The sequence below is a fragment of the Falco rusticolus genome, chromosome 5 (assembly GCF_015220075.1).
Source record: "Falco rusticolus isolate bFalRus1 chromosome 5, bFalRus1.pri, whole genome shotgun sequence".
Lineage (NCBI taxonomy): Eukaryota > Metazoa > Chordata > Aves > Falconiformes > Falconidae > Falco > Falco rusticolus.
In genome coordinates, this window is record NC_051191.1 from 1,656,353 (window position 1) to 1,682,464 (window position 26,112).

Genomic DNA, 26,112 nt, shown 5'->3' on the forward strand with positions numbered 1-26,112 from the left:
CCAGAAACGATGCTGCCAATTGTCTGATTGCACTTAAACGTTCCTGAACGTCCTACAGTAGTACTATTTGTGCTGACAAAAGTTACACAGGTCGGAAATTTTTTAGAAGTTCAAGGACAATTTCTGTTTAAGATGTCAGGAATGTATCTAGAGTGGCAGAGCCTTCTGGGCTGCGCCTTCCATTGTGTTCTAGGTAAATTGATAGAAGTAGAATTTATGCACAAGGTGATATGGAAAAATGAATCAGCTCTCCAGAGAGAGAACTAATCTGTACTAACCTATGCTATGTTTTGGCATTACACTTTTTCCACACAGGAAATAAAAAGGCATATATTTAAAAGTGTAACTTGTTCCATAATATTTTTCCATGTGTATATCAGTGATAGCTATTTGTTTGATCTGAGAGGCATCTAAATCTCTGCTATTGCTGACAGTATGTTGTTATCTGTAAAAATAAAAGTTATTGGATAAAAGTTAACTGTCTGCCTATGATCTGATTTCCCATATGACAACACATACATGCTCAAATAGTTGAATCAAAAAATCCGGCTCCAACTGTTCGGCAAAGTGTACTTCCCAAGGAGCTGTCTGCCTGAATTAACACAGCACCATGTGCTTAGGGTAGCACTGGAAACATCTGATTACAAAAAAAGACAAGGTGAGGGCAGAGATAGATGTGCCTCTCTGGATCACCTTGGAACAGTTTAAAAGATTACTGTCTCCAGCTTTTCATCACTTTTCCTCAAGTGGCAGTTACTGCCTTTGTATCTGAAACAAAGTAAAAGGATGCTTGAGTATCCTCAGCTTGTTTTTATGCCAAGCAAAACAGAACTGCTGAAATCCTCTTCAGGGAGCATTTACTGCTGGCCGAGGGTAGGCAATGGGGACACGTAGTGAAGGGCAGTAATGTCCTGTGGGCAGCACTGTTTCTGAAGCCGCTGCAGCTACCTCCCTGACAGACTGTGTATCCATACCCCAAGGTACCAGCACATGGAAGGAAAATTTCTGAAGGCTAAGTTGTTAAAACAAAAATACTGTTATTCCTAGGCAATGTTATCAAGTCCTGTTTTAATCTGGGTGCAATTAGGTTTACATTATTGTAAAACTGTAAGTATCTCTTCAACTGGGGCAACAGGCGTTTGGTACACAGACCTGCCAAATTCAGGCTGACTTCTGCTAGACATGATTCGTTGTTGCCTTTGTTCAGGAAAACACGCAAGTGACAGCAGTAGTTAAGCGCATCCACAGCTGTCTCGGATGGGGTAACTGGACAGCAAAGACGGCAGGGAAAGGAAAAGAAGCTGTTTTGGGGTGGTTGAGTCTCAGTACCTGTTATGATGGCAGGGATGCCCCAGCCAACAACGTAGTAGAACCGCATGTGCCCGAAGTTGATGTTCCTCACTTCAGTCAGCATCCGGTAGATGTGGAGCTGCTCCACGAACATCCATGCAAAGGTGCTCATGTAGAAATAATGCAGGAGGATGGCAATCACAGTACACACGAACTGCAGAAGGGAAAGGGCAGGGAAATTAGAGTTGCATTTCTGAATCACAACCTGGTGAGCCACCAGCTCCCCCGTGCAGCTAAAAGCAAGTGTAATAAAAAGGTTTTGGCAGAACAAATATACTGTCACTAATTAAATTTTTCAGAGTTTCAAAAAAGCTGTTCACATTGTGAAAGCTTGTAGTTTTAGGTTTGGGTTTTTTTTAATTGTGTGGCCTGTTCTGAGTCTGGTTCACCTTTACCCTATTAACCCAACATGCTTTTGGCAACTGACCTTGCCCTCCACGTTCTGTGGCTAACTTCTCTGTGCATATTTGCTGCAAAGGTGAGCATTTTGGCTATTCTGACCAAACTCCTGCTTGCGGGAGAGGCATAGCTGGCAGAGCTCCTGGCTCTTTCTCCTATGAAGGCTGTAGACCCTTTGCCCTGGCTGCTGTATGAGTCTCACATGCACAGTGCCACTACACTGGATTCAGCCACAACATGTTTAACTGCATCAGCTAAAGCAATTTAACTGTAAAGCCAACAGATGGCTCCTGAGAATGGCCACCCTCAGCCCTGCACTGACTCAGTGTATCCCATTTCCATATCAAGGGCCATCCTATGGGTTTTTCTGCTACTTGAGTTTTTCCGGAAAGAGAGATACATCTCTCCAAGGAAGTGTGCCATTTTGGTAGCTTTGTTTTGTTTTAAAGTAGAACATATTTTGTGTCTGATATTAGTAGATACAAAAGTAAAAGAAATTCTCCTTGTGTTTGGCAGAGGTGGAATGGAGGTCTGAGAAGTTCTTAGGCCTTCAATTTAGGACCGGGCCCTGAGAAAGTCCTTTCTGCCTGAAAAAACTTTACTTCTGGGCACAGAAATCCAAAGTTTCAGCACAGGAAAAATGATTGTGCTGAACATGAGCAATGGATGATCTGTAGACTTTGAAATCCAGCCTTTCTTTGAGGAACTTTCTTACCAGTTAAATGAAATGTCTTTCTCACAAACAGGAAAAATTTGACATGATCTTATGATCTAATGTAAGATCAGCAGACCATTTTTCCCCTATGTGTCTGTGTCATAGGTCTGAAAAGGTCTGTTCCATCTACACCTCCTTTCCTGGGACTTTAAAAAAAGCCTGAGAAGCAAAAGCATGGATGCATCCACGGGGTAAGGCAGTGGCCATCTCTTCTGTCCTTGTAGCTCTGCCCCTTCACTGATGAACCCCACAGACCTTGCACATCTATACTTCAACAAGTCACGGAGGATGCCTGGCTGTTACCACTGGACTAAAATGATGCAGCCTGAAGTAGACCACCACCAATTCCACAGATCAACCTTTTACCTGATGTTGAAATCAGAATATTTGACTACAATGTGGGAGAGTGGCTTCTAGGCAGAAGGTGGCTTCTAAGGGTTAACCCTCTTCTTGTCCACTGCAGAAAACCACCCTAACTGCCAGGCTGTAGGACATTCTTGTCCAGAAATGCTTGGCAATACCCTCCCCTCTTGAGGCTGTGCTACTTGCATCAGGCACAGAAGTCATGAGGACAAACAGAAAGCAGGCTAGTGCTGCCCAGGTAGTTCATGTCTCGGGCTAGGAACAAGCAGATCTGGAGCTTCCAGTCCCAGATTTTTATCCTATGTCAGCAGCACAAAGTGGACTATTCAGCTCTGCCAGGCTGAAAGCAGCAAAAATGAGGGCCCTGCTAAAACCAAAGAGACCGGGCCCTTAGGGTGAATAGGAGGAACAGCTACAGTAGGCAAAGTGGTAGCTGAAGTCATATTTGTGACCAAATGGCCACCTTGAAACCTCTGACTTTCACAGACTTGCATTTCTGCAGAACCTGCTAACCAGCCTTCCCTCCCACCTTAAGTCTGATGAGTGAAAACAGTAATGACCACAAGCATCTGACACCTGAATTGAAATCTTGCAATTAACCTTCTTTCAGAAGCAAAGCAAAGATTTTGCCAAGGATCTGTTGATAAGCTTGAATTAAGGGCACTTTCTGTAACCATTTGATTTTTTTTTTTTTCTAAATACTTTACATTGTGTTTTGGAACCTTTTGTTCCCATGCAGAACTGACCCTGCTTTCAGACTTTGGCATGACTTTTTAGTGTTTTTTCATGATATAATGCTCAGAAATGTATATTTCCCTGCTTAACTTTGCTGAGCGAAGGAATCATACAAAGACTGCCAACTTTCTGGATTCACTTACTGCATTGGTGTTGTTATAGCACCAAGTGTTATTGAAAATGTAGCTCACCAAATAAAAGACCTTTCTTTCCTCTATGCAAGCAGGCCTTTTTTTGTTACTGCTTGCACATGCATATGAGTAGGCTGCTGCCCTGAACACTACCTTTTTCAGGTAAGAAAAAAAAGACAGAAAATAAATCACTTTCTATCAATAGTCCACGGAAAGATTAAAACCTCACCCAGAAATGTGACTTAATTTACAGAAACCCATAAAAGCCAGGCTGAGTGCCAAGCAGTGCAGCATTATTTGTGCTCCAGCATTCTTTACCTCTTTATGCTCATCAGTGCGTGACTCGTTAGACAACTCTCATTCCATACAGACAGATGAATAATTGTCTCAAGCAGACATGGCTTACAGCCCCCCTAACTTCTCAAATTGACTGGGTATGGTGTAAGGAGTGGCTTTCTGCTGTATGAAATATATTCTGTTACTTAAAGATCTTTGTAAGTGGGTTAAAGGTTTGGGGTGTTTTACCGAGTCCTGGTAACTACAGGACACGATCACACCATAAGCCCCAAAGCATGACAATGAGAAGGAGCAAAAGAGAACAAACTCATCAAGTACGACTGTTAGTATTTGCGGTATTGCTGTAATGAACTGTTTTACTACTCATAAACTTTTGCTCGGTGCTTCATGATATTATGAAAGGAATCTGGAAATGAGGAGCCGTCATTTATTACATAATTTTTGGTAAGATTCTGCAGGGATGTGGGCTTGGCCCCTTGTTCCTCAGTATTCGTGTCAGAGAACTGAAAGAGTATAAACTCTTTGCTAGTGAAATGCCGTGAAAAATGAGTGGTGTGCTCAAGAAAGCATGGGAACGGTCAAGTTACACAGTGCTGTGGATCAATTGGCAAGATGAGTTAATTTGAGCAAAGTTATTTAAATATGCAAACTTGTATATTATAGAACAAAGACAACATGGGTCACACAAGACACGAGACCGTATCCCAGAGGGAGGTCACTGCAGAAGATCTCACCATAGCAGCAGGTAAGGGACTGGAGTTCCTGGTGCATGGGAATGTAGGAACGCGGGACTGGAAATGACACTGCCAGCTGGAAAGCTTTGTCCAGTTTAGCATTCACAATTTTTCAAAAGGTAAAGTGGGGGAAGAAAGCCCAGAAAAAAAGGCAACAGAGTAACCTGAATCTTAGAAATTGAAGAATTTAAGCAGCTTAATTTTATTTAGTTTTCAAAAAGAATTACTATTGAACAGAGGCTTCCTGGGAAGACAGTTTTTATGAGAGGGCTCTCAAATTTACTAGGAAAAGGTCTTGACAGCACTCAGTTACTGGAAGCTAAAATTATTTAAGGTCAACGCATGTTATAGTTCAAATTGATACAAGAATCCAGGGTGACACTTTGGGCTATACAGCAAGTGAGGCCGTGTGGTTAGGCACCAAGGTGTCATTACCATAACAGTGATGATACTCAGTGAATGTAGGCATATTCTCCAATTTCTGCTGCTTGGACAATGTGGAATCAGCATGGTTATCTCTTTTGTGGTGTGCGTTTTCATGTCAAGATTGTACTTCCCTCTCAAAATTTAGATTGAAACACGTACAGTAATGAATTTCTAGAAGATAAATTTTCTTCAGAGTGTTCAGGTAATCCCTACACCAAAGTTCTGAATATTCTTCGTATCTGTTAAGGACATACTTTTTATTGCATGTCATCCCCATCTGTCTGCTGCCTGTTCGGTACATGCAACTGTGAAGCTTGGCAGTGCTGGAAGCCTTGCCTGCTTGTGTCCTACCTGTCTGCACGGCAACCATGACTTTTGAGATGCGTGCTACTAAGAATCAGCAGCAATACTACATAAAATGCTACACAGTTAAGATAGCAATGATGTCCTAGAACATACACACTTCATGTGTGGCATGTATCTCATATTCAGACCATTCATACCTTGCAGTTCTTCACATGCACAATGCTGGAGATACCTGCACTAAGCTTTGGCAACAGATATGATGGGCTGAAGCCAACAATCACTGTGGCTGGAAAGCACAAAGCAAAGCAACAGGTTTCCTACTGATTCTTGGATGTAGCAAGCTGTCCCATGCCTGGCAAGTGGCTCCTCCAGAACGGCCATGATAGGTGTGCAACATGCATATTAGCACCTGCACAGGAACACATAGTTGACAACCTACCAGTCAACACCAGGAGCTGTTTGGGCTTGTGAGGTACCTGCTGGAGGAGAAACTGGAGAGCCTCCTACTGAACAGACAAAGCAAGACAGAAAACATACTGACGGAAAGGAAGGAAGAAATCAGTATTCAGGGTTCAGTTCCTGGGATAAGCCTTCAACAGGGCTGCTGTTATATATTCTCTGAAAATAAGATATAGTCTTAACTCCTGGCACTGCAATTAATCACATAAAACACATAAGAATATATTAAAAGTCTGATGTTTTTCAAATGACTGTTGAGGCCAAGCAGAATTAAAAAAGAATAGATGGGAACAGGTAAAATTTGCAATACGAACCCCCTGGTTTAAAACTTGACAACTCTAGCAACAAGCACAGAGTAACTCTTACCGGGTTTTCAGTCTGGTTGATGCCAATAAGAAAGACGAGCTCAGAAAAGAAAAGGGCAGCCACCAGGTTTTTGTGGATACTGTGCAGGTTGGAACGTAGTGTACGGATGAGGACCAGCAGTATGAAGGTGACCAGCAAAGCTACCAGCGAGATGGATACGGTTGTGTAAGTGACGATCTTCAGAGGAAGCACCTCCCCATTCTGTAGAAAGACAGATTGACAGAACCTCTGTGAGTTTCTCCTTCGTTTTCCTCCAATCAAATTTACTACTCGGAATGTCAATGTTTTCACTACTACTGAGCCAACATACGGATTTGCTTTAGGACCAACAGCAGCGGATGATGTCGCCTCTTAAGTCACTCAACATGCTGAGTGTGTACGGGCAGCACCCAGAGAGTGCACCAACCAGGTAAGATACCCCTTTCAGCAGACCCGATGGTGGGTGCTGTCAGGCATGGGGCAACACGTTCCTGACACACGGCAACATGGGATCAATCTCCTGCTGATGCTCCGAGTCATGCTCATAGCTTAAGTTCTGAATCAAAGCCCTCGAAAACCATGAGCCTGACATCACACACCTCTCGTTTTGAAATGTCCATCAGGACGGCAAAGCTGGTTATATGGTTGCACTGGCAAGCGATATGGCTCTGGTTTCTGGAAAACAGCTCACATCCTCTGGAGGACCAGGCACCTGTCCCGCCAATCCTGTAGGGAAAAAAAGGCATTTCTGAGAGCCATCCTCTGATCTCCCTTTGCCTCCTGCTGCTGTTGCTCTCTGGGGCTGCTCTTGCTTCGCAACCACAGAGGGCTGTAAGCACCAAGACAGAAATATTTATAGCTGTCACCTGCATCAACTTAAAAAGCCTTCAGCTGAAGTAATTTCTGATTTGACAGCTGGCTTTGCTGGCCAAATTTTGTGGTTTTATAAGAATCTAGTTTTGAGTTTAAAAAAAAAATATAATTAAAACAATTTGCTTTTGGGTCAGTGACCACACAAGCAATATGGGGAAGCGACTGCACAGACCAAACTCGTCATAACAAAGGTAAAAAATACCAAAAACACAGAGAAAGAGATATGTTTTTGAGTCATGTCTATTTTCCTAGATCTAGACACTGCTAGCAGAACTCTTATGCGGAATATAATATGCAATAATATGATTTCATTATATTTTTCCACTGAAAAGTGAACCCAGTAAAAAATATATCATATCAGCAGATTTCTTGTATTAACATTGGGGAGCAATTGGTCCCTTAGAAATTCTTCTCTGTGCAGCCTTGGTTAACTCCAGTGACTTCAGAAATTATTTTGTAACAATATTAATTACTCTATTCTGAAGTTAATGAGTAATAAAAACAGTCTTGTAGTTACTGAAAGAGTTTTTAATTAGATATGACAGGACGTGTTTTTCACTCAGCAATAAAATATTTGTTGAACAGTTTTAGTATCACTTTCTCTTAAAAAATAATCTCTTTAAAAACTCTTTCATTACATGCAGTTTAAGAGCTACTTTTCAACTGTGGCTCTAGGAAGATGTAACAGACAACAATTGCCATTGAATATGCCAGCAAATAGCTAACAGATGAATCACTTCAGAGCTAATGAGTTATTCAAGCCCACACAATGTTAAAAAATCTATGAAAAAGGACTTGCCATTCCCTTATAATTGGCAGAATCCTCTTTACATACAAGCAAATACACCACTTTAAATGCAGGCAAATGGAGTTTATTATTGCAAACATAACAGATTTCTGTTGCATCTTTGATCCTTTCAATGATATAATCTCCTGAAGCTTTTGATTAGGAGGCAAACATTTCCTAGGTTAGTTTGCTCTTTTACTTCCAGCACAAGATATTGCCTTTTAATGGATTCTTCCAGAGGTTTACTAGAGCTTTTTGGTTATTAGTAAACAAATAACAGCTATTCCTCTTACCCCAGGCAGACAATATCCTCCTCTCACTACGTACCTGGTTTGATGGTTGAAAATTGCATTATATATATTATAGCTAGAATATTGTGAAATCATAACATGCAGAGCACGTAGCTACCTCTCAACACATTTTCTTTTGTTTTATCCACACTCTTGAAATTCATCTCCAACAGGACTGTTCTATTTCCACAGCACATTAAACGCAACAAAATACTTACGAGCATAAACAGTTCTTAAGATTTTTCAAATTTTCAAGAAAAATGTCTGTATCCTTAATTTTACTAAATACAAAAGACCCAAATGAGCCATCTGTAGCAGAAGATCAGGTTTGAGACCATCTAAGGAACCTGAAGGTGCACAAGTCCATGGGACCTGAAGAGATGCATTCGTGGGTCCTGAGGGAACCTGTGGATGAAGTGGCTAAGCCGCTATCCATCATATCTGAGAAGTCATGGCAGGCCAGTGAAGTTCCCATAGACTGGAAAAGGGGAAATATAACCCCCATTTTTAAAAAGGGAAATAAGGAAGCCCTGAAGAACTGCAGTCCGGTCAGTCTCACCTGTGTGCCTGGCAAGACCATGGAGCACATCCTCCTGGAAAATATGCTAAGGCACATGGAAAATAAGGAGGTGATTGGTGACAGCCAATATGGCTTCACTAAGTGCAGAGGAATGAAGCTGGGTTAATTATCATTGATAATATCCAGCTGTGGGCTGGCTTCAGGGGCGGCGGGTTGGCCGATGTAGACAAGGTGCAGCTGTGGCTGGTTTGTTAAGTGGTTGAGAGTCAGTGAAGAGAGAGCAGCTGAGGAAAAAGCAGAGAGAGAAAGAAGCAAGAGAAGAGAAAGTGTGAGTGTGCCCTGGGTGAGGAGACTAGGAGAAGGCAGCAGAGGGACTGGTGTGAAGAGTGTGCTGGTATGAGATGGTAAAAGACCTTGTTGCAGCCTGGTAGTTTGGAGAGTGCTGCGACAACTAAGGGCAAATTATTCCTGACATCTGGTGGCCTTTATACAATGGGGATATAGCATCAGTGGCTGAGGGAAGAGCAACTCGTGCCATCTACCTGGACTTGTGCAAAGCAATGAAAACTGCGACATGTTTGTCTCTAAATTGGAGAGACATGGATTTGACCACTCAGTGGATAAGGAATTGGCTGGGTGGTCACATTCAAAGAGTTGCAGTCAACGGCTTGATGTCCAAGAGGAGACCAGTGTGAGTGGTTTCCCTCAGGGGTCAGTGTTGGGACTGGTGCCGTTTAACATCTGGCCAGCAACATGGACAGTGGGATTGAGTACACCCTCAGCAAGTTTGCCGATGACACCAAGCTGTGTGGTGCGGTTGATATGCTGGAGGGAAGGGATGCCATCCAGGGGAACGCTGACAGGCTTCAGAGGTGGTGGGCCCATGTGAACTTCGTGAAGTTCAACAAGGCCAAGTGCCAGGTCCTGCGTGTGAATTGGGGCAATCCCAAGCATAAATACAGGCTGGGCAGGGAATGGATTGAGAGCAGCCCTGAGGAGAAGGACTTGCGGGTGTTGGTGGATGTCAGTCTCAACATGATGTGGCAATGTGCACTTGCAGCCTAGAAAGCCAGCCATACCCTGGACTGAATCAAAAGAAGCATAACCAGCAGGTTGAGGGAGGTGATTCTCCCCCAGTACTCCACCCTGGTGAGACCCCATCTGGAGGACTGTGTTCAGCTCTGAGGCCCCCAACAGAAGGAGGCCATGGACCTGTTGGAGCGAGTCCAGAGGAGGGCCATAAAGATGATCAGAGGGCTGGAGCACCATTCCTATGGAGAAAGGCTGAGAGAGTTGGGGTTGTTCAGCCTGGAGAAGAGAAGGCTCCGGGGAGGCCTTACAGCAGCCTCCCAGTACCTAAAGGGGGCCTACAGGAAAGCTGGAGAGGGGCTTTTTGCAAGGGCATGTAGGGATAAGGCAACGAGTAACAGCTTTAAACTGCAAGAGGGTGGATTTAGATTAGCTATTAGGAAGAAATTCTTCACTATGAGGGTGGTGAGCCCCTGGCACAGGCTGCCCAGAGCAGCTGTGGCTGCCCCATCCCTGGCAGTGTTCCAGGCCAGGCTGGATGGGGCTTGGAGCAACCTGGTCTGGTGGCAGGAGTCTGCCCATGGCAGGGGCTTGGAACTAATGATCATTAATGTCCCTTCCAACCCAAAAATTTCTATGATTTCTGAAATATTTCTTTTCCCTCACACCTCCCTCCTAGAGTTAATTATACTCTCCCTGTATGTTCTGCTTATGTATTATGATTGCCTCCTAACAACTGCAAGAGGTCTAAGGTTCCAAAGATGGTATTTCCTCTCCCTCCCATTTTTCATTAAAATAAATGAAAGCAAATCCACAAAAGTTGATGGACTGAAAGGTAAGTTGCTTCTTACCACTGCAACTGTCTTTGGGTTGAATTTTGATTTAAAAACTTGAGATTCAAAAATTCATTATCTTTACTCGTGTAATTTTATCTGCAAAATCTCAGTCCTCCTTTTTACCGACATGAAGACTTGGGTTTGTAAATTTTTTGCACTGCCCCTGGCTAAGACGTCAAGGGTGGGAGGCTGCTTGCCATGTACTCTGTCCATAGTCACTGGGGTGTAACAGGAGAAGATTCAGCCCATGTAAGAACTGAATCATCTCCTGAAGATGTCCCTCTTAAAAAGAGGGCACGGGGCATTGAGAGGCCTTCAGACAAATCAAGAATTCAGGCACTGAAGTTAGACTGCCTGTCCAGATACACATCTGTGGGCAAAAAGCATGAGCAAATACAAGAAAATTGTAAGATTTATTATTGCTGGGTGAAAACGAACCCTGCAGAAAGACATGATGACGCTGTGTTTGTTAGAAACCACATGGCTAATCCTTTGTGTGATGAGTTATGACAATTGTTTTAATTTTCCTCAGGCTGGTGGGAAATGACTACATGGCTCTCTTCCACCAGAAATCAGTTGCCATTTGAATAAACTGAGCAAAAAGTGTTTTCCCCCAGAATTATCTTCCTGGGCAGAGCCTCTCTGCTACTGAGACAGTTACCGTGCACAGCTCTAAAGCAAGCAGGAGACTTACGTGATGGAGTGGTTCCAGAAGACACAGACGGGCTTCGTTCTCTCCTCTGTTTCCAACATGGCATACTCCACTATGATGGGCTTTTCCACCAGGTTGGGAGGAAGCTCCCTGTCACTGTGAATGGCTGTGCTTACTACAGGTGTGTTAATAATAGGGCGATTTGGCAACCTGCAGAAGGAGAAAAACTGCACAGTGATCTAAATGCTAAAATGCAAAGCACTGATTTGGTAGGTCCTGCAAATAGAAGATTTCCAGTCGCTCCCACTCAGAAAGCAGAGCAGATGCACCATAAGCCTTCCACACAGCTGTGTTTCCAGAAGCTGCTAGCACTACTGACATGGTTACTCTCCCATGGTGTCCCAGAGAGACAGTACCGTAGTGACAACTGCGGCACAGATGACATTTGGTCAGTATAAAAGCAGTTTTGTCTCCCCCGCACACTCAGAGCAAGTGGAAGAAGGGATCTGCGCAATTCACAAACAAGTCTGAAACTTACCTCAAGCTCCTTCGGTCAGGATCGTAGTTTTCAGGCAGGAGGTGTCCCAGGGATCGGTATATAATGACCATGGCAACAGTATGATGTGTTGAATCATCTGGGTGTCGCTTCTTTCTCTTTGCAAAAGCACTCTCAGGGCTTAGTGCATCACTGCTCACCTTAGAGGATAATTTTTGATTTGAAGGCTTCATTGTAGGCACTGCTACGGAATTAACAGAAATGTTAAATCCTTTCACACAGCTTTGGAGCTACCATTTAAACTGGTAGTTTTGCTTTGCAAAGACAGAGAGATGCTACTGTTGTTATTACTCTAGGCTGACAGCACTGAGCATGCTCCTAATGTGATATTTGATATTATTAATAACACTTTAGCACATTCCATAGTTGTATAGCTGATAATCAAATAACCATTGAACCATGAATGGCCATGTAGTCTAGCTAGAAAATAAGCCATTGCTAGGTTAGAAGATCTGTAAGGATATAAATAATCTGTGCCTGATTTAAGGAGAACACTAAAACAATATGCATGGTATTAAATTGCATGTAACTTTATATATGGCAAAACTATTGTTATGCATATACCGATTGGTCATAGGGGACTTCTCCCTGCTAATTCTGTCACATAATGAGCTTTCAATTTTGGCACTATCTCTTAAAATTCACATTCCTTGTTTTCTTACAGAAAAGACACAAGTCATATAAGCAGATGCCCTGTTTCTGAGGAAAAAAGTCATGAAGTTGTATTAGCTTATTGTTATTTTCACAAGTATTACTATTTCCCCATTCAGAGGATATTCAGCCATGGTATGTGTATAATTATCGCACTTTGAGTTATCCTCTCTCTCTTCATTTGTCCAAGGTAACTTGTGATTCCTCTCAGCGGTCTCAAGGTACTTCAGAGACACTGGGAAGCAGGTACTTCCCCCTGCGTTCTCCCGCATCACCCATCTTCCTGCGCAGCTCAAGACCTTTCCTGTGCTGTCTAGTGTTTGCGTTTCTCCATCTCTCACACTGTCTTCTTCCATCTCTGCAGAGACTGGGGGAAGATGGCTGTGGGGCTGCGGGCTCTGGGTGGCTGTCCCATCCCATCCTGGTGGGAACAGAGGCAGAGCATTTCTCCCGCTTTGACAGGGCTGTTTAAGGGGCTGCAAGTGAGACCTGACAGACAGGTACAGCCAGTTAAGCAGCCCCCCATGCTCCCATTGTTGCCGGCAGGCAAATGCCTCAGAAGTATGCACAGCTGCTCCATCCCTAAATAATGTTCGCTTGTGTAGATGGTCACCCCACTCTCACTCTAGCACCATTCTGCTCCACAAGGATCAATCATGCTTCTTGGGAGCTAGTCAAAATTGCCCTTGTAACGGCAACAGAAGGGTTTTACCTTTCCTGTCTGAAGGTCTGAACAAAGTATCAGGGAAGACAACAGATGACTCCAGATCTTTTGGATAATCTTCTTTAATCTCATGAAATCGTGGTATTCTAGCTCCCGTGAAATTAGACTTGTCAAAGATGTCAACAGCAATAACTGGGGGGGAAAAAAATTTCCCACAAAATTAACTTCAATGCTTTCAAACGTGATATTGCAACACAATGAAACATGATCGAAAGGTTAAAATATCTGCACAATGCAGAGAAGAAATTTAAACTTGAAAACACAAAGTCAAATCTAATTTCTGTCAGTTAATACCTTAAATGGCAGCTAAAAGCTTACGTGTCATCATTATTGTACATTTATCAAATTATAAATTCATTTTGCAGTGGAAAGGAATTCACAAGACAATATCTCATACTAGGAAAACACTACTGCAAACACTGGAAATACAGAAGTGGCATGTTTCAATTGCAGACTTGCTTCTTGTAGGGAAGGCTAAATCTTGCTGCTTCACAAATATACTTCTACATCTGTTAAATTGCAAAGTCAGCTAAGCAGAGAAAATAACCTGGATTTTACCCTGGACTACTCCTCAGTCCTCCAGTTCTCCTTCCTCTACATTAGCAATTCCTCTCTGGCTCACCCCATCAGCTCTGTTATTGTACAACTGCCAAAATATTTAAAAGGAGCTGAGTTGGCTTGAGCTTTCCCGTTTAAGAGAAGTCATTGAGTGCCAATTTACATATTCTAATAAAAGTGAAAAGCTGGAAGTCCTGGGGGTAATGCTACAGTTAAAGCTGTGATCCACTGCAAGTTTCTATATGAAGAAAAATCCAAGCTAAGATCTGCAAATTCCTATTTCTTTCCTAGTCTCTAAATAACTCCCAGATGAACCATTAGAAAAGTACATTAACACCATGTTCACCTGGAAAAACTGTTCAAAAGAAAACAGACCCCTTTCAGGCCAGAGCTGCCTCCTCCCTCCCAAGCTCAAGCCTTTATACTCAGGAAGAGCTGGTCAAAAAAAATCATGATTTACAACCTGCAAGAAATTCTGGGTTTTGTTTTCATCTCAGTTCAGTGGGGTTAAAATGCCGAGTGTGAAGATAAAAATATTTTAATTCTGATAGTCTTGAATCAAAAGAAAATATTTCAGTTTTGGTTTATTAAACAGAAATCAAGGTGTTTCAGTTTGGCTTAGTTAACCATTGTCTGTCCCCTCCCGGAGTTGATGCGGGATGTTATAAAATTTGTAGCTTGACTGTCTCATGCCTTTGCTTTTTATGCCCCTGTGAATGTGGACGTGAAGCACTCTCGGGACGAGGTTTGTATACAAACGTAAATTCACTCCTTATACCCACGGGTGCAGTTGAGAAAATAAGACAAGCTTTTGGGCACGTAAGCCCTCCTTCACGTCTGAAATAAAAGCAGCAGCTTGAAAAGCTAAATACAAGTTCAGGCTGATAATTTAGACCACCTCTGAAGGCAGCAATACTGCTTGGGAGGGACCTCTGATGGTCACCCAACTCAGTCGCACCTCCTGCTCAGAGCAGGACTATCACCAGCACCCGATCAGCTCTGCCTGCTGGTACCTGGGGAGAAAGTGAAATAGAGAGGGCAGGGGAGAAAACGGGGAAGAAGGCTGACCAGGTTGTGGTTGTTGCGCTTCACTTGCACGTGTACTACAGGGACACCTGTGAAGTACATCACGGTCCTGCAAGTGCGGAGGCTGCTATTTGCTTGTCAGAGGAGGCCTTTACTGTGACAGACGGGGAAAGTGTCTTGGTACATCTGATGTTTCCCTCTCGTTTTAGACCCATTCTGGATATGTTGGACCCTAAGGATTTTGCTCTGATGATGGGGTTTGCAAGGCTGGGAGGTTGTTTGAAGGCTTGGATGGGTGATTCTGAGAAAATAGCTCTCAGCACAAGAATTTTTATAGATGATTTTCTGCATAGGTTCCAGGCTACAAAGCCACGTGCAAGTCAGAAGTGCACGATCAACAGTAGGGTATTTTTTATACTGCAGTAACTCTTCAGGTGGTGGTGGTGTAATTCTTTCAAAACCATGATCTGCTATGTAGGTAGTCTCAAAAGGCATTATCTTTACTTACAAACTTTGTCCTTCCTGCCAGCTGTACGCTACTGTGGCTGCAACAAAATGCCACACAGAGCAGTGGCACAGCTCAGAGGGAAAACAGATCAGACACCTACCTCCCAGGAGGCCACCATGGCAACTGAGAGATACGGATCAAGGCTCAACTGACTTGAAATGAAGGCACCGATTAGATTAGAAAATCCAAGTATGCTGTTTCTCAGTGGGCACTACTAAAACAAATACCTAGCACCCCTGTTCAGCACATTTTGAAAGCACCAATACAAAATGGCAGTTTTCAACACAGATACTCACTCATGTTAGTGGCAACAATGACAAAGGGTCTCATGTAGGTTTTTTTCATGTTCTGGGCCACATTGTTGAAATATTCCTCATAGTGCCTGAGCAGGTGAGCGGTGCCACCCTCTGTTCGCTGAATTTGCTCCCAGTGCTCCTTGTTGCTGGGGTCCAGTAGAGCACTACCCACTTTGATAATATTCTGAGAAACAAAAGTACAAGCCCAAATTATGAAGCAAACAAAGCGTTGGGTTTCAAGTGAGGTATAGTGAAAATGATTGGCATTACTGCCTCAGGTGAGTGTATAATGAAATATTTTAATGCAGGCATGTTCTACTGCAGCCGTATGAAAATATGCACACCAGTTACTCACCCTGAGGTTTTTTGTTACATAAAGCAAATCCCTCCAAACTTTTTATGAGCAAAGTAAGCCAAAATTGGAGTCTGTAAGAGAACTGCCTACTTTCTTTCCCCTTTATGACAGGAAACCTAGCAAGAAAATGCAGAAGGAAAACCTAATCATGTTTTCTTTGTCTTGGAGAGATGAGAGACAAGAAAAGCAGAGCCCTTGGTATGTACACTGAAGAACTCCTCCAGAGAAATCAAAGTAATGCGATATGTTAAAAATCAAAAGAAAGCCATAGATAGTAATACCACTTTCTCTTTTACCTTGATTTTATTTTTTACTTCGTTGATTCCTGGATAACTAGGGCAACTTACACGGTGAAAAATGACAAGACTGAATATTAACTTGCACATACAAACTTGAAAATACGTAAGAAAACTTAAATCATGTTGTTCTCCCCGCATTTTTATGTTGCTTACAAATGCTGTTAAAAAGGAAGTTCTACCTCTCGACCTGCCCCTTCTGCCCCATCTTACAAGAATATGCAAAGGGACCCTCAGGGTGAGTCGAAGATGACCCCAATAGAGAGTGTTCAATGGCTTAAATGGGAACAGTGCTATGAAGTTTTTAATCTTGGCGTACATCTGAACTAACTACATTGTTGTGTCAAAACCTAATTCCTAACCAAGGTAAAATCTGCATTAATGATGATTGGAATTAATCACCTCAAGCTCTAAAATAGCCAAGGTAAATACTTAGGCTTCATTTAGAAGCACATGTGGAAGATGCTATATTCTCTAAGTATTTTCTGAGGCTGCAAGTGTGTATCTGAGATAAGAGGCTGCCAGCATGACTACCTTTATATTGGGTGAGAAGCAAGCACTACATGGTTCCCCAGGAATGCAGGACACATGCTGTACTTGGTACCAGACCTCCTCAGTGTTGGTGAATGTTATTTATGTTTTTTTATTATCTGTTTTTCAGGCTTTACCTGAGACTATAAAAAGAAAAATACTTCCTTCTTCCCTTGTGCTCCCTCACCCCCGGATGTTACCTCCTTTTTTCTCATAAGCTTTACTGATAAGTTTTCAAAGCCCTGACCTATTCAAAAACATTTAGGGAGTTCTAAAAAAAAAAATCGTCTGTATGAGTTTCAGTGCCAAGTGCAGAGAATAATAAATGAAAGCAGAGGTTTCCAAACCATTTTTTCCTTATTGTTCTTGTTTCTACTTAAAGAAAACATGCTAAAAATGAAGTTCCTTCTCAAGATCTTAATGGGGAAATTCATTCACTCCACAGCCTGCAGGAGTTTGAAGTTTCAAGTGAGACACAGTTTGTCAGCAGTCTCTCCTTAGGAAAGGAAAAACTGAATGTCTTAAAATCTGGTCTATTTAAAATGTTAAATGTTTCAAAAGTTCTCTGCTGCTTTCTGTTGACTGAAAAGCACAAGACACTTAGGAATTTTCTCATCCAAATTTCCTCCTGCTCCCACCTCCCCAGGTACATCCTCTCCTGGTGGAGCTTGGCCTTGCACAGGGTCTTCAGGTTTACCCCAAAGTCTGCCTGACCTGGCTGGTCCTCTTGGAGTACTGTGAGCAGTGAACTGGGTGTAGCACACCTTCAAAGGGAGCCAGACCACCTTTGGCCAGCACAGAGGCCAGTCTTGGCCCAAGGAGGGTCGGTCCAGCATCCCTAATGCTGGTGCCTGAGCCCTGGGCTCTGCTAGCAGAGGTACAGAAGGATGTTTTAGCTTAGACTCTGTGCTGTGTCATGGTCTGGATCTTGGAAATAGTATTGGCAAGCATGGACAGCAGTACCCTGCAGCACACATGGCAATGAGGAGAACTCTATGAGCTCATGGCTCATTCAACCTTCATATTTTCAGACACAGAAAACTCTCAACTTTCTCCACATCTCACATTCTTCCACCACAACACGTTTCCCACAGACAAGGAGGGTGCTACAGTTTGTTCTCTAGACCCGGTCAGGTTTTTGGTAATAACTAGGTCTTTCATGGATGCTCTGACTAGCAGAAGCCCTCTGGCACACATTTTCATATGTGCCTGCATCACTTATATCAATATGGTATGGAATGGCTTTCAATGCACCAACTCTTTAATAAAGATGACTCAAGTGTCTCCAAACTGAATTATAAGAAACCTTCAGTCAGTAACTGGCTCAAGAGTTAGTTCACTGCACATTTAAATGAAAATGATCACATTAGGCAGGTTTTCCAACAAAACCGAGTATGGTACACAAAGCTGTTTTATCTGGGAAAAACACATCGGCTTGGTTGGTTTTTTCATTTGGGGAATTTTGCTTTTGGCTGTTCTTATGATGATATTTATAACAGCACTTTCTATGATATTTGTATTACACACACTTATGTGTGCATACACACATGCGTAACCAATTTCCATTCTAAATTGAGAAGACTGACTCATTAGTGAAACAGATAAAGGAATTACATGATATTTGGTCCACCATGGTCAAAGAAAAATTTAATTATCCATTCCCATAAAACTTTTAAGGGGAACTGTAAAGGCTCAGCATAGTATATAGTATCTCTCTTACCTCATTGAATTCCACATCCCTTGTAGCTGCCAAATCAAACCCTTGCTGCTGACTCTCATATTGAAGGACCCGGATCATCATCTGGTAAGCTGTCCTCACATCATTGCCATACAAGCTGTGTGTGTATTTGGTGGCATTCTGCAGCGCTCTCACAATCCGTATGGTTTTGTCTCCATCCAACTTGGTCTCATTGTGGTGCAGCTTCTCATTCTGAGTCAGAGACAAGGAGGAAGAAAAACCCCGATGATATATCTTTATTTTTTTCATTCTACATAGAAAGACAACCATCATTTAGGGATTTCTGGCACAAAGGAGTTGTTCAATCAAAATGGTGTTTGTCTTGAGAAAGAACAGGACAACTCAATGGAAAATGTAACAGAGCCAGAAATGCACAAGGGTCCTGATGGGAAATGAGGAGGTTCAAGGACTCAGTCAAAAAATGGAGTGCAGGGATATCAAACTGAACTGATGATAATTTACAAAATAAAGGCAAACTCGAGAAAACAGAGCTTACCATGATTTTTAGATCCACAAAAGTGCTGGTGGTGCAGTTGAAAAGCTCAGGAGGCAGCCAGCCCTTCTCAATGTTACAATGGCGAACTGCATTTCCTGAAGGAAACAAAGTATTAATGGTAAATAATGTTCTGAATTATGCTGGGTAAATCTTCATAGATTTCAAATATCCTAGACTTTCAGATTGCCTACATTTTCAAGTTTCTTAGAGCTACGCACATATTTCACTTTCCAAACTGCGGATCCCTGTCTGAGAAATGTTGAAGACTACTAATCTTCGTGAATCATTTTCCTCAGGCATTAGAGTAGCCTCACAGCAGAGTTGCTAGGCCAGAAATGAGACAGAGGTTTCATTTCCCATAGAACAGCCTTTGAAAAAGACTCTGTGAACTCTGTTTTCAAAAATCTGATAAATGTTTTCAGGGACATGCATGAAAGCAGGTTATCATTTGCTTGCTGTACAAAACAATACATTTTTCAGCCATCTGACTTACGGGTTAGAGAAAAGGTGTTGGGTGAAAAACACGAGTTCTGTTGTAATGCTTAGCTTTATTAGCCTGCAACACTAGTAAAACAATCATCATGTTAATGATCTTCCTCATTTTATCTTTGCTCAGAGGAGCTGTACCGCTAAAGAACAAGTACAAGTCATTAGAAACTAAGTGTTACATGTACAAGAATTGCCTGATTAAACAGAAAACAGAAAACTGGGCTGTGCTTTTTTGACAATACAGATACAGAATTTCTGTTCTTTATATGTGTTTATCTGGTGCACTTTTGTATTTATTTATTGCTACTCCTCCAAATATATTTTAACAGTTCTTTAGTTTCACCTAGCTAAACTGTTCTGCTGCGATATGCATGAGCTATACTGTAATCTCTGGACCCAAAGAATTAATGCAATTCCCTATGTACACAATCTTTTGCTCTTTCCCACCCCCCCCCCCCCTTCAAACAGGCAGGTAGATAAAGTAGTTAATGTTTTACCCAGGAAACTTACCCACTGATCCCTTAGGGCATGGCACAGCGGCTGGCTGGCCAAACTTGGTCTGTGGCCACCAAATACCAGCCTCAAAAGCTTTGGGACAGCCATTATAAATTACTGAAAGCAGAAAAAGAAATTATGCAATTTTTACGACAAGATAAAAATCACAACAAGGAGATATTGCAACCTGCTTAAAGGACTTTCCTGTAATTCCCAAGCCCTGTCAGGATACCTGTCCTCTGCAGTGCATTCCAAGCTGTAACCCATCAGCTGCTCCTTATCCAGCAGTGTGGGCAGACAGGTACAGGCAGAGGAAAGCTCATGATGATTATGGGGCTCCGGGTTTTGGCTCTGCTTATCTCCGCCTGCTCCTTTATTGTGGTAAAACATTTCTCCGTCATTTCACCCACACACTGTGGTGAGGTGGCTGCTGCAGCAGCTTTGCGCTGATCACAGAAGGAAGGCGGGTGGGTAGGAGGAAAGGCAGGATGGGCAAGACGAGGCCGAGGGCACTGGGTGCAAGGCACAGCCTCTGTGGGCAGAAGTTGTGGGGGATCTCGCCAACCTCTTCAGCACAGCAATACTATGCCGCACTGGCACCTGAACTCAGGTTTCAAGTAAAATTGGGATTATTGTTTTGCTGTCCCCCCTCCAAGCTTGCTAATCTCCATTTGATGACAATTAAAGAAATATCAGCTTTCTTTCTTCTTCCCTGGCCCCCTCGCGTCACACTAGCACAGACTTAGGAGGAGGGGTGCATATTTAGGCTGATACAGCTCCCATTGCTCCTGCTAGAGCCACCCACTGGGCTGACATGTGCCCCAGGATGCAGCTGCATGCCCACTGCTGTGCAGCCCCCATCTGCCCACTGCTATCAGCTCTGATCCTGCAACTACAGCCCGGTTGATCAGCAGCACTTGCTGGACAGGAGGTACCTTCACAGCCCTTCGTGGTAACTTCAGCAAACGGGTTGTCGCAGCGGTTGCACTGCCGCCCTATGACGCCAGGTTTGCAAGGACACTGTCCTGTCTCCATGTCACAGGCGCGTGTGTGGGAGCCGGATGGGAAGCAGTCACAGGGGTAGCAGGTGTCACTGCTCTGGGGCCTGTAGTAATTTGCCTAGAAAAAAAAAACCGATGAGACACGAGGTACTTGATTTATATTCCAAGTTGCTTGCGTTTCTGAAATGATGCTCTAGCAGCACGTGCATCATAAAAGGGCTAATTTTGCAAAGCGCGGGATAATAATGATACTAACAGAAAATGTAATAGCTATGGGAAGTGTGCTGTGTTAGCCCAGGCAACGCAGAGAGGCAGAGCTGAGTGCTGGGGGCACGGCTGGGCTGCCCTGTGCCACAGAGACCTGAGGTTTGGACCACCATTTACGGTGGGAGCAGAGGGCCCATGTTACTCCTCAAGTACTTGCTGTCAGTGCCCAGCAAACGCATTCTTGGAGGATCTGCAGTTTCTCTGCTTTGCAATTCCACTCTTGTATGGCATGAACAAGCCAGTAAGGAAACTTCTTGCACCATCCATTTGTGTTTCACGTATAGGGTGGAGAGGAACCAATGATCATGTATTCAAATCGCATCTGTAAATGCTTTTGATCTGAGGCGTTACATGATTACACAAGAGCATGGTGCTGGCACCCCACTGACTCGATTTAATGCAACAGTTGCTGTGTGTCCTGCTGGGATTTCGGAAAGGAGCACAGGGCCAGATTCACTGCTGCCGGTCTGCACAGGCCCAGCTCCTCTGATGTCATTCAAGCCTGTTGTAAAACCTACTGTGAGAAGTTCTTTGTAAAACCTTCAGGAGGGAGGTGCCTCCCCTCCCATGTCCCCTGTCTGTCCCTGCCTGTCCACAGCAAATTCTTAAACTCAGCAGAGCCGGCACTGAGGAAAAAGCACTTAGCCTCTCATATTATTTATCTCTCTCCAGCTGCTAGGCCTTTTGCTGGCCTTTGCACAGGGGAGAGCTTCACCCAGCTGGCCCGAACTCTTTCATGGCTATTACTCACTTGTGATGCACAAAACACCACTGGTACTCCTCTGCACCCTGGTCTGATCTCCCCTGATAAACCAGGCTGCACTTCAGAGAGATCAGGGCCAGGCTTTTGTCCTCTAGTTTTGCTTTCCAAAGAAAAATAAGATAAGAGCTGCACAGTATGATTTTGTCAAGGGTGGTGCCAGCAAAACGTTTCAGGTAAAGATTAACTACACTGTGCATATATATATATATATATATATGAATGATACAAAGCACAACTCTGTGTACTTTGTCTCAGATACTCACTTGTAGTAGTTATCAGTGGTATAGGTACTTTCTCAACTAAAGAAATTTTGACTTAAGAATGGTTTCTTTTGCTTACCTTGCAGTGGCATTCTCCATTGGTCTTATTGCAATCAGAATCAAACCCTTTACTAGTCTCACAATTACAAGGGCCACAGATGGGATTTCCCCACCAGCCTCTAGGGCAAGGCAGGTCGATCCTATAAAAGAAAATAAAATTAAAAGAAAGTATTTTAAAGCTTCCCCTTAAAAAGTGGGATGAAAGAGCTTTGGGCCAAATCTGCACTCAACTCCATAAGCTTATAGAGTGTAACGTATCTTACTGCAGCAGCCAGCAATCAATATGTATATAAATACATATATACATACTGTAATAAAAGAAAATAAAGAATATCAGTGCTATAAAACCCTAGAGGGAATTCTTCCCTAAATGTTTTCAAGACCAGCTCCTCTTTATAAGGAGTATACATCTGTACAAGCAAATAAAGTGCTTTTTCCTCTGGGAGAGGACGATGGGGCCCACACCGCCTAGTAGAAACAGTCGTGCCCCCACCAGCCCCTCATTTTAGGAAAGTTTGCTGTCTGTTCTAAAGACCACGCCAAATTTTGTTTATGGTAACTGCCAGGTTTGTACCTTTATGCTTTATAACACAAAAAACCACAATGCTGCACTTGACATGATGTCAGCAGATAATGACAAGGGGCAATGTCTCTGTGTTGCCAATCCAGAGGAATGAAAGATGAATCTGGCAACAGCACAGCCAACATTTGCAGGCCCACACAACAAAAGGTGGAGGAAGAAGCTTGCAGTTTTCAAAGGGAAGGAAACATCACATGAGCTATTCCTAAATGGGCAGACAAACGCACTTCATTTGCACATCATGAATGGCCCATATTACAGTAAACCAAAGCGCCGTCTCTGGGGTAAGACTGATTGCTGAATGCTTATCTGAGACCAGGCAGCCAGCGACGAGGGAATCGGCACGTTTCTCCTATACAGCAATGGGACATAGGCCTCCCAGACTGTCCAGAAGAGATGGCTTTTTGCCAGCCCAGGGTCTGGACCCAAACTGCAAAGCCATTTGATCTGGCTACAGGCCACCTAACTGGGGGCACTGTTGTGTGTATGGGCTGGGGCAGCTGAAGGAGAGACACAGAGCAAACTCAGGCCAAGCCCACTGCAAGGTACAGGTCAGCTGCAGTGCAGTGTAACACACACAATTGGTTGAGTCCCTGAACTGCTATTGAAGAAAAGCGGCCCCTGAGTATATGGAAGTTTGCCTGGTCTCTGGAAAGAGAGCTCAGGAGTGCCAAAGGGCAGGGAGCCTGCAAATACCATCCACTATGAACACTCAAATCATAGCAGGAAAGCTAACTGAAGCAGAAAAGGGAGTGGGAGGACTGCTGCCTTAGGAGAAGAGCTACCTGGAAGGACCAAGAAGCCAAGAACAGAAAAATTCTCTTACTTGCTCTCGCAGTACTGTCCATAGTAGCTTTGTCCACATTCACAGGTGTAGCCATGGGATGAGCTAGGTTTGTGCACACATGTGGAGACATGCTCACATGGGTTCAAGTTACATACATCAACACAGTCTCTTCCAAAGTACCCTGGGGAGACAAGGTCGTAAAATTACAGCAACCATTGTAATTTATGATTTTCATGTCTCCAAAAGACCATCTATTTTAAGCTTATACACTAATAACACATCTTCAATAACCAGTAGATTCCCCCTGAGATACTGTCAGAAATAAGGTTCTCTTTTTCCCTCTCAGCAAAAAAGATTGTGGGCTGTTCTTTTCAACAGTCTGTTAACATGCTTGGGGCACCCTTGTGCCTTTAGTTCCCAGTTTTATATTCAGGGCATGTGTTAACAAATAGTTTTGTATTCTCTCCCTGCATGTATGGGAGGTGACTGTGCTGGGTGCTGACAGCATGTGCCGGCTACATGCACCAAAACAGAGAAAACATTCTAAGTATCTCAATTAGGATGCAGGGTGTGAGACTGAAATTCAACAGCAGAAAAGGCTGGGAAAGAAGAAGAAAAAAAGAAAAAGAGAACAGACAAAAAAAGAAAAGGGGAGGTGGCCGGAAAAACCCTTTGGACCAGAGACTGTCTTTCTGTTTGGTTGATATGTTGCCTAAAACAAATGATCCTTAGTCCACAATTGCAGTTTCAAGGGTGCTACAGTAAGACTGAGAGACAATACTGATAGGAAAAGGAAGAATCAGAAGATGAGCACTTTGCAAGCAGGCTGCTGCCGCTGCCGCCACTGCTACTCTTCTGATGAGAACATAAAGATGTGATCCAGCTCCTGGATGAGTGGATGGGACGATCACTGAGTTACCTGGGTCACAGACACAGGAATAGCTGTCCCAGTCATCACTGCAGTAGCTGTGTTGGGGACATGGGTTGGAATCACAGGGATTATCCACTTCGCAACCCTCCTTCACATTGATCTTGATAGCCTGCTTCATGTTGAGTGTAGCTGTATTTGTAGATGTCTCTCCCATTCTTACTCCCTGTTGACAAAAGAAAATTATTTTTAAATTAGAGTTTTCATTCAGAATACAGCACTATGTGTTTCACTACTGTTAATCCATGAGTCTGCATTTTAAGGAAACATCACCTGATGGGCCAAATCAGATTATTTTTTTTTAAATGTTGCTCCCCTGTGAGACCAGATTTGTACTTGGGAAAATGGGCTGACTTCAATATTTTGATTCTTAAGATATTTTGACGGAGGTAATGGAAATATCTGGGGATAGATGAAAAAGAAACCCCCACATTTTCACATGTGTATTTTCTTAAAAGTTCAAAGTTTGCTGCTAAACTTTTCATTTCATACCTGCATACAGCCATAAAATCCCTGCTGAACAGAGACTTGGTCTCCAGAGACACCTCCCACAATGATGCTTTTCATTTTCAGTCCAGGCAGTTGATTTCCAATCTGCACAGTGCTCTGTTGAGGAAAAGTCAGTAAGAAGCACCGTCATCCTCTGTGACACAGATAGCCTATTTTCGGTAGTGATGGAGTCAAGCAGTAGCTGACAGTAGATTACAGAAAAAAAATATCAAAGCAGTGAGGAGCTAGACATCTGAATGTAACATTTTTACAGACTTGTTCATAAGAAATCTCATTATTTGGCTTAAAAAATTAATATAACTTCATTAGGCACAAATCACCGCAGAACATGGTTCACAGCTTAAGTATTAGTCCACAATCTTTTATCCTATTTTCTCCTAAAAACATTTCTGTAGTGCCTAACGGCAAAGTTGTGAAGCTGCCTTACCTGGTACATCCCATAGTCCAAGGACATGACAGCAAGGTACTTGATGTCTTTACCATCTTTAGCACTCTTCAGTTCTATTAATAAATGATGCCATTCCCCATCACTGACTCGTGACTGGCTCATCTTCAAACTAGCAACCTGGCTCAGGCCACTGTACACCTCAAATTGCACATAGTTGTTCAGTATCTGTTGAAAAAAATAATTTCTGTTTTTTGCTACACATTTGTATTTGATGTGGAAGGGGGCAGACGGCAAGACAATAATGTTGCAATAACTCCTTGCATAACTTTGGACATTCAGACACTAGCTTATCCTACCGACAAAAACCCCCAAAACAATCAAGAGACACATTTTTTGCATCTATATTAATGCACACTACCTGTTTAAAAAAATAATCTTAAACCAATGAATCTGAATTTTACAATCATCTATATCTTTCTAAAAGGTTGAAGAAATCATTTGTATTTACTGATGTGCATTTAGCTAGGTGGATGAAGCTATGTAGTTCACGTGGCCGTATCCACTGATAGGGCAGAATTTCTCAATTCTTTTCTCACCAAAAG

The 26,112-nt window shown here is 43.0% G+C and overlaps 1 protein-coding gene across 6 annotated transcripts in view; it reads right to left on the reverse strand.

The window, feature by feature from the left end:
• CELSR1 (cadherin EGF LAG seven-pass G-type receptor 1) overlaps window positions 1-26,112 on the reverse strand; it is a 173,123-nt gene that overhangs the window by 18,428 nt on the left and 128,583 nt on the right. For 4 of the 6 annotated variants that reach the window (XM_037389455.1, XM_037389452.1, XM_037389453.1 and 1 more), the window contains exons 10-25: window positions 25,550-25,735; window positions 25,105-25,218; window positions 24,604-24,778; window positions 23,724-23,865; window positions 22,337-22,457; window positions 20,902-21,085; window positions 19,982-20,083; window positions 18,983-19,077; window positions 18,469-18,678; window positions 15,567-15,750; window positions 13,167-13,310; window positions 11,786-11,987; window positions 11,290-11,457; window positions 6,860-6,986; window positions 6,282-6,482; window positions 1,330-1,504 (exon numbers count right to left, since the gene is read on the reverse strand). In XM_037389455.1, the coding sequence (XP_037245352.1) occupies window positions 1,330-1,504; window positions 6,282-6,482; window positions 6,860-6,986; window positions 11,290-11,457; window positions 11,786-11,987; window positions 13,167-13,310; window positions 15,567-15,750; window positions 18,469-18,678; window positions 18,983-19,077; window positions 19,982-20,083; window positions 20,902-21,085; window positions 22,337-22,457; window positions 23,724-23,865; window positions 24,604-24,778; window positions 25,105-25,218; window positions 25,550-25,735 (2,530 nt within the window). The remainder of the gene's footprint in view (window positions 1-1,329; window positions 1,505-6,281; window positions 6,483-6,859; window positions 6,987-11,289; window positions 11,458-11,785; window positions 11,988-13,166; window positions 13,311-15,566; window positions 15,751-18,468; window positions 18,679-18,982; window positions 19,078-19,981; window positions 20,084-20,901; window positions 21,086-22,336; window positions 22,458-23,723; window positions 23,866-24,603; window positions 24,779-25,104; window positions 25,219-25,549; window positions 25,736-26,112) is intronic. The other 2 variants (XM_037389456.1, XM_037389454.1) reach the window with 1 other exon arrangement.